The sequence below is a fragment of the Hyperolius riggenbachi genome, chromosome 2, assembly GCF_040937935.1.
Source record: "Hyperolius riggenbachi isolate aHypRig1 chromosome 2, aHypRig1.pri, whole genome shotgun sequence".
Taxonomy (NCBI): Eukaryota; Metazoa; Chordata; class Amphibia; order Anura; family Hyperoliidae; genus Hyperolius; species Hyperolius riggenbachi.
Genome location: NC_090647.1, coordinates 278,737,618 through 278,751,439, shown reverse-complemented (window position 1 = coordinate 278,751,439; position 13,822 = coordinate 278,737,618). Strand labels below are relative to the sequence as shown.

The window sequence follows — 13,822 nt, the reverse complement described above, 5'->3', positions numbered from 1 at the left end:
ACACTTTTTTTTTCTACTTTCTTTCTTTCCCCCTTATAGCTATAGACTCAAGCAAACAGTGTTCCCAGGACATCCTGCGTATGCTTCTTTCATTACAACCTGTTCTGCAAGATGCTGTTCAGAAAAAGCGGACTGTTCGATCTTGGGGAGTGCAAGGACCGTTAACCTGGCAGCAGTTCCATAAAATGGCTGGCCGCGGCTCATATGGTGAAGACACACACACACACACACACACACACACACACACACACACACACACCACACACACACCACACACACACCACACACACACCACACACACACCACACACCACACACCACACAACACACACCACACAACACACACCACACAACACACACCACACAACACACACCACACACACACACCACACACACACACCACACACACACACCACACACACACACATCACACACACCACACACCACACACATCACACACACCACACACCACACACACACACCACACACACCACACACACACACACCACACACACACACAGGTTTCATGAATGTGGAGTTGCCAATAGTACCCGTTTTAATTCCTCCACAAAAAAAATTAAAATAAAGTGATACTTCCAAAATGGATTAAACGACCTTATATAGTGCAAAAATTGCTATATAATTTCTAAGACTAGAGAAATGTAAACTATCAGTAACTTTGCTCCTTGTTTCCTTAGGAACGGATGAGTCTCCAGAACCACTGCCAATTCCTACATTTCTGGTAGGGTATGACTATGATTTTCTGGTGCTTTCTCCATTCGCCTTGCCTTACTGGGAGAGGCTGATGCTGGAACCTTATGGGTCTCAACGAGACATTGCTTATGTTGTGGTGTGCCCAGAAAATGAGGCTCTGTTAAATGGAGCCAAAAGTTTCTTTCGGGATTTAACTGCAATGTATGAGGTAAGAAAACTTCCTTTTTTCGTACTTTACTCAGGAAGAGGACCTTATTTAGGCTTTAAAATATGTACAGTAGAGTCTCTGTTATCTGGCACAGACTGGGATTGTCTGATGCTGGATAGGTGTAATTTGGGTTGCTTAGGTGTCCAAGTTTACCCCCCACAGAGCCCTCTTTCCCACTAATGCAGTGCAGCGCTCAGGGGAAGACACCAGAGCTATTGGCGTAGGCTATCATTACTTGTTACAGCTGCCAGCTGTTCTGCTTCATCCTCCGTACAGCTCTCTTTGCATGCATGTGACTCATTACGTGTCAGGTGGCATCAGGAGCCTACAGAGGATGCAGCCAGGAGCAGTAAGAAGTGAAATGGATGGTGCCCAGAGCTCTGGCATGAGTTTTCCCCTGCTCTGCATTAGTGGGAGAGAGGGATGCCTCATAGGTGACTGTTACTTGAGAGACCCAGGTTGCATGAGTTGTGGTTAATGGGACTCTACTGTATATCCTTTATTCCATATAATCAATAAAATTGGTCAACAAACTGAACAGCCAACTATTGCATTTCATTCCTTACATGGTAAATTTTAAATTCCAATAATTGTAACAGACCCACTTTTGAACGTAGAATCCACTGTGGCTCCTATCTTGGAAGCACTCTTGCACTACTCACAAGTTTATACATTCCCCCTGCTCTTTTAGGGCTCAGCCACACTATAAGCACTTTTCTGAGCACTTGTGATAGATTAGTGCTTTCTGAGTGCTTTTTAAAAATCTCTCCCATTCACTTTCATTAAAATCGCAATAATTGTCAAGTCCGTGTAAAATCACGGCGATTTTTACCATGATTTTAATGAAAGTGAACGATTGTTTTAAAAAGCGCTAATAAATCACAAGCACTCGGAAAAGCGCTTATAGTGTGGATGAGCTCTTACAGGTATCTGCCCTGTCCATGCATCTTTTACATGGACGTTGTAGTTTTCGTTTTGTTGAATGTAACCTGCATAGGTTCGTATGCAGCAATGATACTGCTATTTAGCATTGCTTCAGCAATTAGAAAATCCCCTTTGCTCCAGCCCTGCCTTTCTCTCCTTGCAGGAATGGGACTGGCCGTCGCTGTTCAACTGTGCATGACTGGAGGGGAGGTTTGGAGGCATGCCTCCGCACCAAAACTTGCATAATGGCTTCCTTTGGGCGCTTTCACTCTTTCATGTACTTGCACTTTACTGGAAATGTAATATGGTAGTACCAGACTTTCACTATGTATGTTCATAGACTGTTTTCCTTGTCTTGAGTAGAAATAGTTACTGCTGACACCTTGAGCCCTTTATCTTGTGTGCCAGCCCAGCCTTGCTACAATTTATATTTAATTTTTACACATGAATAAAAGGCAGTAGTTGCCTGTTCAGTAGTTTGCACAATTTGATTCAATATTTTAATTGTATGTAATAAAGGATACAAGCTTTTATCCCATAAGGTGCTCTTTTTGAGTTTAGTACATAGTAGGTTGTGGTCTCTGGTGTTCATGAAAACCTTTAGAAAATATATGGTTGGGATTTCCATTTTCTCTGAATCATTTATTCATTTTTTTTTATTTCTTTAGAACATATATGTTAATTAGCAACTTCTTTCACCCTAACCAGCTCAGAAATATTTTCTTTTGACAAATAAATTTTACCTATATGCATTCTGTAGCTTTGGCCATGTATAGATCTGCACTGCTCAATTGTTCTCCTTCAGACCTAAATAATTATTATTATTGATTTATAAAGCTCCAACATATTCTGTGGCACTGTACAAATATTCCTCCACTATATTTAAATTACAACACCATTGTCATAGAGCCAATAAGGGATTATGACCTCGGACGTGATACCTAAACTCAGACAACATTGCGCATGGAAATGTTGCCATTAATAGCGCGGTAGAGCACCGGCCATTAACACTTAGCACCACATACATTACCTTGGTAACGCGCACATTAATGTGGGAATGCTGGTTTTAACACGCTAACCCAATAACCCACATGGCGCTAAGGGTTAATGGGCGGTACAACCCATCCCCCCCCAACTCGCTCCCCCCGCATCTCCAATCAGCGCGCACGGCTGTACTCAGGAGCGAGTGCGCTCCTGTCCTGTGACATCACTGTGCGGCAACAGGGGAGCAGAATGTCCAGGTTTGGAGTCGCCCCAAGTCACGGAGGGGAATTGGGAGGGCGCTGTAAGTATTCGATTATGTCCCCTCTATCCACTGCACCTTCAATTTTTACCAGAGCCTTTTGGCTCTGGTATCCTTTAAATGACAACTGTAGCAAGAGGGCTATGGAGGCTGCCATATTTATTTCCTTTTAAACAATACCAGTTGCCTCTGCATCCGCTACATGATCCGCTGCCTCTAATACTTTTAACCATCGACCCTGAACAAGCATGGAGCAGATCAGGTGTTTCTGACATTGTCAGATCTGACAAGATTAGCTGCATGCTTGTTTCTGGTGCTGTTCAGACCCTACTGCAACCAAATAGATTAGCAGGGCTGCTAGGCAACTGGTATTGTTTAAATGGAAATAAATATGGCAGCCTTCATATTCTCACTTCAGTTGTCCTTAACCTCCCTGGCGTTCTGATTATGCACGACTGCACATGGTTTTTTAAACCTAATTTTTTTTTTAATCATGTAGCTAGCCTAGCGCTAGCTACATGATACCCCCCTCCCAGCCGAAACCCACCCACCCTTCCGATTGCCGCCGGCGTTGATGGCTATCAGGAAATCCCGTTCTGAACGCCCACGAACGACGTTGTGACGTCATAGGAAGTCCCGATCCACCCCTCAGCGCTGCCTGGCACTGATTGGCCAGGCTGCGCAATGGGTCTTTTTGGGCCCTACTACGCGGCGGGTAGCGGCGATCGGAGCAAACATGCAGCTAGCTAAGTGCTAGCTGCGTGTTTGAAAAAAATTATCAAAATCGGCCCAGCAGGGACTGAGCGGTGCCCTCTAGCGTCTCTGGACGAGCTCGGCTCGTCCAGAACGCTAGCTAGGTTAAAGCATCCTGGTGGAGCTCTCCTCATGGATACCACAGCTAGATGACTTACTGGTCTGAGGTCCTAGCCTGAACTACGGCAAGAGAAAGGGGACACAATTGTGACTGAGGTAGTTGCTGGTATCTCAGAAATCTGTCAAAAATACTCAGATAAAAAGCTTGATGTATTGCACATTATACAATTTTAGTGCTGTTAGGTTATATTAAAGTCTAAGCCTGTTCTTATTTATCACCACTCTCTGTTGTTGTCTTACATTGTCTGTGGACAGGTAGAAAAGTTATGTGGAAGTGGAGGATTTTGAGTATGTTTTGTACATTTTAAAAGGCTACAGACGTGGTACCAGAGAAGCATATTTTGGACCAAAGACAGCTCTTGAAAATTATGTTTTGATTACTGGTACCTAGATCCTTGCAAGTGACAGGCCTTGTATGTTTGTGTGAGGTTGAAGTGCCTGTGCAGCAGACTGCTGCATTTCTGATTGAATTCCAGCAACCTGGCTCAGCGTGCAATATGCAGGCACATCAGACAACACATAGCTGATGTTTTGGAAATGTATGCTGCTTGAAAATGGACCAGTTGAATAAATTGGTTGGTCTATTTTAAAGCTGCACCAACATGGAATTCTTTTCATCTCATTGACCATCCCTAGTGGGGAAGTTGATGGTAACCAACAACGGGGTTTTTAATTTTTATTTTTTTTTACATTTGAACTTTTAAGATAAATATGTCTTATTGCACTTTTTTTTATTTGAACACATTTTTTTTACAAGATTTAAGAAATGCAGTTTATGACAAATATATATTGATCACAGCTGGCTTCCATTTTCCATGTACTACTATAAGTGAGTAATGCCACGTGAATTAATACCACAAGGAATGAAATGCCACATGAATTCTATACAGTCGAAGTTCTGAGACGATCTTCATATCCCAACCGTGCGCTTGTATGAATTTACAATGTATGACCAATTCTGATATAGTTAACTACTTGGCCAGGTTCCTTGAAGTGTACAACAGAGATTTTACTGTAATGCAGGAAATATCACATGTATTCTTCAAATAATAAAACCATCTTTAAAATAAAGCACGAGGTGAAAACCTTTGGGAGGTGATATGAAAAATGTGTGGTTTTGCTGTCTAAAATATCACCAGTGAGGAAATAAAGCATACCTTTAAATCATACCTTATAACGCAATATTTGTGCATTGAGCCCACTGTCATTACCTCCTTATCAGCTCCATGCCACTGGTGTTGTAATTTGAATATTGAGGAGAAATATAACTGTGAGGACAACTGGTCTTACAGTTTTAAATCTGTTATGGTATATGGTGCAGACCTCCTATTACTTCTGAGCAGGTCACATGTAGGTTCTGTAAGAAAAATGTGGGAAATGATTGTAGGTTTTATCATGTCACGTACATCGTGTTGACGTGGCATGCAGGGAACTGCTATGCATTTCTCACCAAGAATAGAGCTGTATGTAGAAGTCTTATCAGTTCCTTGTAGCAGGGCATATGCTTATTTATGTTTTTACAGTAAAACAGCAATGAAATGATACAGAATCCAAAGGACCTCTTACCAGTTCTGCTCTCTGCAGTTTAGCTTTAATTCATAGTGAATTAAAGTTCTATCAAATTGAAGCAATTACAATATGAAGCCATCAGTAGGCTTCTTAACAGCAGGCTTATTAGCAGTTTGTTAGGGGAGTAGTATCAGATGAGCTAGAGTCATGAACTATATAAACCTAGATTAGACTAGTACACCTTTGGATGCAAGCTCATTTGATTTTTTTATTTATTTATAAATTCCAAACAATCATAACATCCATCAGCAGTTTTGGCTCAGCAGAGTTCCCTTTATCAAGAACGTGGAGGAAATATAAATGTTCATATTGTTGGTGTTAGTGCACACTGTGAGGCCTCAAATCAGCTGTCAGATGTTATGATGGTCTGGACTTTGTGAATAAATTACAGAAATTGAATCCAGAGTTGTTCTAACCGAACATGTGTTTTTATTGCCTTTTTGTGGTGCCATACATTTTTTATTTTTATTTTTTTTTGCTACCGCACCCCGCTTTTAACCAAGCTTCCGGAATTGGGTAAAAGGTTTGTGGGTACTTCCTTCTAGAGCAGTGAGGCAGTTGTTTTTGTTGTACTTTTTTACTTAATCACCACTTTTGCTTTGTGCTTGACGGTTTACGCGCTATTTACTAATACTTGTATATTTGTGTTTTAGTCTTGTAGGCTTGGACAACATCGTGCAATTTCCAAACAGCTTACTGATGGCATCATGCGGGTTGGAACCTCTGCAGCAAAGAAAGTTTCAGAGAAGTCTGTTGCAGAATGGTTTTCTCAAGCGGCCAGTGGCAGCACTGAAGCATTTTCCAAACTGCGACTGTATGCCCAAGTGTGCAAATATGAACTAGGTATAGTGTGTGTGTGTGTGTGTGTGTAGCGTGAAATGTGACTACTGTTGTACCATAATTAGGTTTTAACATAATATTTTTTTTCTCTTTAGGTCCATACCTTGCTTCCCAACCACTAGACAGTTCTTTACTCTGCCAACCCAACCATGCACCTTCTGTTACCCAAGCATCATCCACTCAACCTCCTATCACAACCAGCACTGGTAACCCAAGCACTCCTTCCTCTTTAACCCCAGCTCCAACAAATAACTCAGCAGCAGCAACACCAAACAATAGTAACCTGCCCCCTGCAACTGCCTCCAGCCTCCCTGCTCCTACATCTGTGGCCAACTCTTTAACTGGAAATAAAAGCACCAGCTTTCCTCCCTATGGGAGCATGAATAACGGCTCACTCCCAGCTCAAGTTACCTCTGTCCCGAACAATCAGACAGGGCAGCAGCAACAACAGCAGCAGCAGCAACAACAACAACCACCACAGACTTTGCAACAAACCACTGGAGTATCAAGTGACCAAGCAGCTGCTGCCGCTGCAGCAGCAGCCGCCGCAGCATCTGAGGTTACTGAAAGGTGAGCAAGCATTACTAGAACATAATATTTTTCTTGTTTCTTCTTAAGTTTTTATTTTTTAGAGGTGTGTTTGTGTAACATGTAAACGCATGCCAAATAGATCGACAACTTACAGCCTTTCTGCATCAATAGAAGTAACATTTAAGTTAACGCTAACAATTGTTTCAGGTGTTACAAATTTTGATTGCTTACAAAATTCTCTGTTCATATATTTAGTGTTATAAAAACTGTTTGCCAGGTACACACCATGCAATTTCTCGTTAGACGAGTTGAATAGATAATTTCCGGCAGGTCCGACCTTATTTCCTATCCTTTTTCTGATCGATTTTGTATATAAGTAATTGGAAAATTGATCAGAATAAACGATCGGTAATAAGATCAGACCTGTCGGAAATTATCTATTAGACCCATCCATCTGACAGGAATTTGCATGGTGTGTACCAGGCACAAGGGCCCGTTTCCCCGGGGCTGTTTGCCCAAATTCACGCCCACTAATGCAGATCCGGAATCTCAGCCTATTGAAATCAATAGGCTGCTTCTGAATTCGAGCGTGTGAAAAAATTCTGAAGGACTGCTTCAGAATTCTGGACAACTTGTCCAAATCTCCATAGTTTTGCATGGCATGGCTACAGGGATTCGGATGCATAATCTGCATGCTTAAGTGCTAGCGTCTGTCTGGGAGACGTCCGGCGCTAGTGGAAACCTGCCCTCACACTTAAATACATTAGAAAATACAGGTATGACCAGGTTACATTTAGAAGAGCTGACCTGATCAAAACCAGACTCTACTCTTAATTATTGTACCAGCAAATACAGAATAGCCTCGGGTTTGGTCTACATGAACTCCACAGATGGTATTGCACAGTTGAACATTTAGAATGCTTTTCTGTGAGCAACCATGTCTATTTTTAGTGTCCGAGTTTGTTGTGTTTCCACATTGCACAAATTAGACCTGCAGTTTGTTCGAGCAACAGATGGATATTCACTTGGAAGGTGTACACCTGCAGCAGCCACTGCAACAGACCTCCAGAGCAGTACAGCATATGCATAGTATTTGGATACACTACTGCTCAGATTCCAATAGACCTGGCACACAGGACTGGCGTGGAGTCCAAATCAGTTATTGGGTACCTGGACTTGGAGTTCCAAAAGATGTTTTGAATCCTAATAAATGTAAATTGAATTGTAATGAAAAATTACGAATGTGAGAAACTGCAATGAAAACCAGTGTTGCAGATGATTTGTTTCCTACACCATCAAAGGGCACTTGGAAACTGAGGGGAATGGTCCTGGCAGACCTAGTTCCCAGAGTCTGCATCATAGTGTAAGTGTGTGATTCTAGGGAACCGCTCTGGTCTTTCAGGGAAATCTATCCACCCTTATGAGAATTTAAGACCATGACAAGTGGCCGAGGCTTAAAGTGGACCTGAACGCTTGCACAGGACAGAAGGAAAACAGAGAAATGCACCCTGTATGTATTCAGAGCGTTTAGCCTGTTTAATCCCCCCTCATTTGTGTCTAATCACAAGTTGTAATCTGATCTCTCCCCACTGTGTCACATGACTGCCTATGGCAGATAAGCCCATGTAAAAGCACAGGCTGTAAACAATATGTCTGCTTCCATGAATCAGGAAGTAGAAACAGTGCAGATTTATTTTAGGATTTATATCAGCTGTAACAAAGAAATGTTTTTTTTTTCATTTCAAGGTTATTATGCTGTTGTGTATCTCTTAGAGCAGAGAGGACATTCTGAATTCAGGTCCACTTTAACCAATCTGAGATGTCTTCCCCTATATTGCAGATGTTTGCAGCAGCGTAACATACAAGCTGGCACAGTATTTCGGGCTAGCTGCCCTTCCTGAAACATCCAATAAAGTGTAAAACCACCTGGATTGTTATAGCCACCGTCATCTATCATTGTCTGACAGAGGCAGTAGACAAGTTTTGAAAAAACATTTATCATAATGGGTCACAGGAGTAGAGCTTTATGTTCACTAGGCATTAATGCAAACCTGAAATCAAAGTAAACTGTTGATAAAAATCGTTCCTGTAGTTCTAATCATTAATAGGACTTTACTGGAATGTCAGTCTTATTTTTATTAAATTCTTAATGCCTCTGTTTACTGTTCTGAACATTTTATATTTAACCTTAATTAACTGGACATAAAGGTGAAAGCAAAGCACCCTACATTTGCAATCTGTATGTTGGAACTTCTACAGCAGGGCAGGGAAGAACCTTATGAACAATATTTGACTTCCCTTGGACCTTTTCTGCTGTTATATTTGCAGAAGATGGATGCTTTTGATTTATAAATTTAAATTATTTGTTTTGGTTTGTTTTCTTTTTAATATTGGAGTGCGTAAGTTTAAAAAAAAAAACTTAGGAAAGGGGCAGTTGTAGAAAGAGGGCCTTGAGCATGCATAGATAGGTGTGTGTGTGTGTGTGTGTGTGTGTGTGTGTGTGTGTGTGTGTGTGTGTGTGTGTGTGTGTGTGTGTGTGTGTGTGTGTGTGTGTGTGTTTATATATGTAGATATATTCATTTCTTCTTTCGTCTTACATTTATTTATAAATATTTTAAGTGATTCAAAAATGTTTCCCTTCCCTAGCACTATGGAACGTGATAAGGTTGGAGTGCCTACAGATGGGGAGTCTCATGCTATCACTTATCCACCAGCCATTGTGGTGTATATTGTTGATCCCTTCACTTATGAAAGTAATGATGAGAGCTCAAATTCATCTAGTGTGTGGACACTGGGGCTTTTGCGTTGCTTTATGGAACTGTTGAACACTCTTCCACCACACCTCCGAAATACAGTTTCAGTTCAGGTATTATCTTCTTTTTTTTTTTTTTTTTTTTTTTGTGCTTTGCTGCATGGTTTAGTAAGACTGTAAGCAGACTGGTTATCTACTAAAGAAACTTTTTGAATTAGTTTGATCATGTAAAACCTCCATGCTGGGACATCTCCCATCACTTCTGCACTCTGGGGAAATTGTGATTATGCAGATGACATGAGTTTTGTACAAAAGCACGTAAAATCAACTGTTTCCCAATAATGGGTATGGAAACAAGGTTTTAATGAATGTTATGCAAGACTGTTATGTTTAAGTAAGCATCACTACACAACTTCAGGCTTGGGAAAAAGGGTTCATTTTCAGATCTAAAATGATGTCCTCGTCCTTTAAGAGGTACATAAAACATTCCCATTGCACTTTGGAAACTTTACAGAAAATAACTGAGATGGTACATGACTCCCTTTTCTCATAATTCTACCTCAAATTGCTGGAGGCAGTGCAAGGTCATAGTCATTACTGCATTTCCCATGGGCCTGTCCCAAACTAAAAACTGCAGAAAGAGGTAAATAACAACATTTCAGTAGGAAACCTCCTGTACTGAAAAATCATTGGTTCTACATTCAGGTCCAGAACAAGTTCCCCCTCCTCCACAAAACAAGCGGGTTATATACACGTCTTTAAAGTGACACTGAAAGGGGGGGGGGGGGGGGGGGGGGAGTATGATATAATGAATTGTATGTGTAGTACGGATAATAAATAGAACATTAGTTGCAAAGTAGAGAGTCTAATATTTTTATTTTTTTTAGATATATAGCTTTTTTTAAAAATAACATTGCATCGTCTAATATTTGACAACACTGAGCACGCCCGGCCGGGCTGCTGCTCTCTTAACCTCCCTGGCGGTAAGCCCGTGCTGAGCACGGGCTATGCCGCCGGGAGGCACCGCTCAGGCCCCGCTGGGCCGATTTGCATAATTTTTTTTTGCTGCACGCAGCTAGCACTTTGCTAGCTGCGTGCAGTGTCCGATCGCCGCCGCTACCCGCCGATCCGCCGCTATACGCGTCGCCGCAGCTGCCCCCCCTCCCAGACCCCGTGCGCTGCCTGGCCAATCAGTGCCAGGCAGCGCCGTGGGGTGGATCGTAGTCCCCTTTGACGTCACGACGTCGGTGACGTCATCCCGCCCCGTCGCCATGGCGACGGGGGAAGCCCTCCAAGAGATCCCGTTCTTTGAACGGGATCTCTTGATCTCCGATCGTATTTGCTGCCCCCTGGCGGATTTTTACAAACCGCCAGGAGGGTTAAGCTGCTCCAGACCTTGTCTCGGATTCCTAGACCTTTATTTAAACCTATTTGTGCTGAAACTGTACCCAAAATACAGAGGAATCTCATCCACCACGATAGCTACAACCACAGCCAATCAGAACATACAGATTACTTTTGGATGGCAGAGGTTTAAGCCGGATTCTCTAATATTTGTAGTTTACAAACTACACTCTGTATTTTAAACTGAGACAGAACAGCGCTAATGGCCCTTTGAACTTCTCTGCAGTAAAATTGTATCTGAAGTTTTCTTTCATTGTTTCATTAATGTATAAGTGCTTCAGAAAATAGCATTGTGCTCTGACTAAATTAGTTGTAGAGCTCAGAGATGCTCTTTTGCATAGATAAGTGAAGTTTCTTAACTCTTCCTGTACTGGAAACAATATGAGACCTATATCTGTACTACTAATTTTAAATTTCTTAGTTGTACTACACATACAATTCATTATATAGTAAGATATTTAATTTTATATTACAAAAGTGAGTATACCTCACATTTTTATAAATATTTGATTATATTTTATCATGGGACAACACTGCAGATACGACACTTTCATATAGTGTAAAGAAGTGAGGATACAGCTTTGTATAATAGTGTAAATTTGCTGTCCCATCAAAATAACTCAATATACAGCCATTAATGTCTAAACCGCTGGCAACAACCGTGAGTATACCCCCAAAATGTCAATATTTGATGTGCCCACCCCTATTTTGCAGCATTATTTTTTTTCACTCTTGGGCATGGAGTTCACTAGCGTTTCACAGGTTGCCACTGAAATCCTGTTCCACTCCTCCATGACAACATCACAAAGCTGGTGGATATTGGAGACCTTGCGCTCCTCCACCTTGTGTTTGAGGATGCCCCACAGATGCTTAATACGGTTTAGGTCTGGAGACTGCTTGGCCAGTCCAGCACCTTTACCCTCCGTTTCGTCATCCTGTTTGAATACTGCCCTGTGGCCTACTTTCCAATGGGAATGCTCTGCTTCACTGTGTCACAGTACATGTTGGCATTCATGGTTCCCTCGCTGATCTGTTGCTCTTGCATTCCACAAACCATGACACTCCCACCAGCAGGCTTGTTTTTGTACTTCTCATCTGGTTTCCGCCACACATGTTTGACACCTTAACCAAATAAGTTTACCTTGGTCTCATCAGATCACAGGACATGATCCCAGTGATCCATTTCCTTAGTCTGCTTGTATTCAGCAAACTGTTTACAGGCTTTCTTGTGCATTATCTTTACAACAGGCTTCCTTCTGAGACAACAGTTATGCAGACCAATTTGATGCATTATGTGGCGTATGGTCTGAACACTGCATGGCTGACACACCCTCAACCCCTGCAGCAATACTGCCAGCACTCAGTCTATTTGCTGAAGACAACTTCTGGATATTAACCTTTTCGGGACCATGTGCATGAGATCCTACGCCGCACTTGTGGCTGTTCTAGCCTGATGCGGCGTAGGATCTACGCCGGCCCGCAATTTCCGCTCCCGACGCGATCGTGCGCACCCGGAGGGGGAGATGAAGCTGTCATATGACAGCCGACATCTCCCCCGAGTAATCAGCAGCCATCGCGTATGGCTGCTGATCACACGATCACTACGATCGCCGTCGGATCGTAGTGATCTGTTTGACAGCTGCGGCGGCAGGGGGGGAAAGAAGAGGATCCACTCACCTCCCTGCCGTTCCAGCGACGATCGGCGCCCCCTCCGCTCTGGCCGGCATCTCCGCTTCATCTGACGTCAGCGCCGGGTCCCGGCTTGATGACGTCATCAAGCCCGCGACCCGGAACTGCTCGTCAGACAGAACGGAGATGCCGGCCGGAGAAGAGGGTCCCGTGCGGCTCATCGCTGGAGCCTGGAAGGTAAGTGAAGGCTGCTAGCAGAAGGGGGGGCCCAGGCCACCAAGGAGGGACACAATGCCAGGCAGCCACACACGGGATCCGGCCGCCTGACCCCCCCCAAACGTGCGCACCCCCTTCCCGCGCAAAATGCCTGGTCCTTAAGGGGGGGTAGGTGGCCGGTCCCGAAAAGGTTAAAGAACAAGTGACACCCATGCTAACCTAGAAATAAAAAACACATATATAAGTAGATAAATACTACCTCTACTTACATAACAGATGTATTGTGCTATCCACGTAACGATTCCTGTGAATTTTATAAAGGAAAAGCAGAGAATCCTACTCTAGGCAGTGGCCATCTTGCCAAGCTAATGCTGACATCATATCCTCCCTGACTCTTGTTTTCCCCCTCCCTTCTCTTGCTCATTGTGTATTCATTAGCTGTCCTCCTCCCAGAGTCTTTTTATTTACACATCCAATCACTGAGTCCCCTCAGCCTTGCTTGTAAACACAAGTGATCAGCTAGGCAGGGAAATAAATGGAAGAGGAGGAATATGTTATAGATAAAAAGAACTCCCAGCATTCAACTTTTTGGCACTGTTTAGCACTAGGGCCAGTGCTCCTATAGTGTGTAATAACGCCAAACCATAACAGCAGAAAAAAAGTTTTGAATGCAGGATTAGCATCTTTATCACTTAATACACTCAGACCAGTTGCTGTTGAAATTTGATTTTTATGGTGACAATACCGCTTTAAGAAAATACAAAAATGTTAGAGGTGTACTCACTTTTGCGAGATACTTTATGTAACTGGAATTCCTTGTTACCCTTACTTGTCAGCATTGTAGATTCAGTTTAGAAAAACTTTTAGACATTAGATTAGACAAGGGCAAACAGGTTAAATATAACCCTTAGAAATGGAAA

The 13,822-nt window shown here is 42.6% G+C and overlaps 1 protein-coding gene across 1 annotated transcript in view; it reads left to right on the top strand.

Annotated features, from left to right (window-relative positions):
• The window catches only part of MED13 (mediator complex subunit 13), a 191,143-nt gene that overhangs the window by 154,161 nt on the left and 23,160 nt on the right, over window positions 1-13,822 (top strand). The window contains exons 17-21 of the mRNA XM_068268750.1: window positions 40-207; window positions 698-921; window positions 6,184-6,373; window positions 6,466-6,940; window positions 9,548-9,767. Of these exons, the coding sequence (XP_068124851.1) occupies window positions 40-207; window positions 698-921; window positions 6,184-6,373; window positions 6,466-6,940; window positions 9,548-9,767 (1,277 nt within the window). The remainder of the gene's footprint in view (window positions 1-39; window positions 208-697; window positions 922-6,183; window positions 6,374-6,465; window positions 6,941-9,547; window positions 9,768-13,822) is intronic.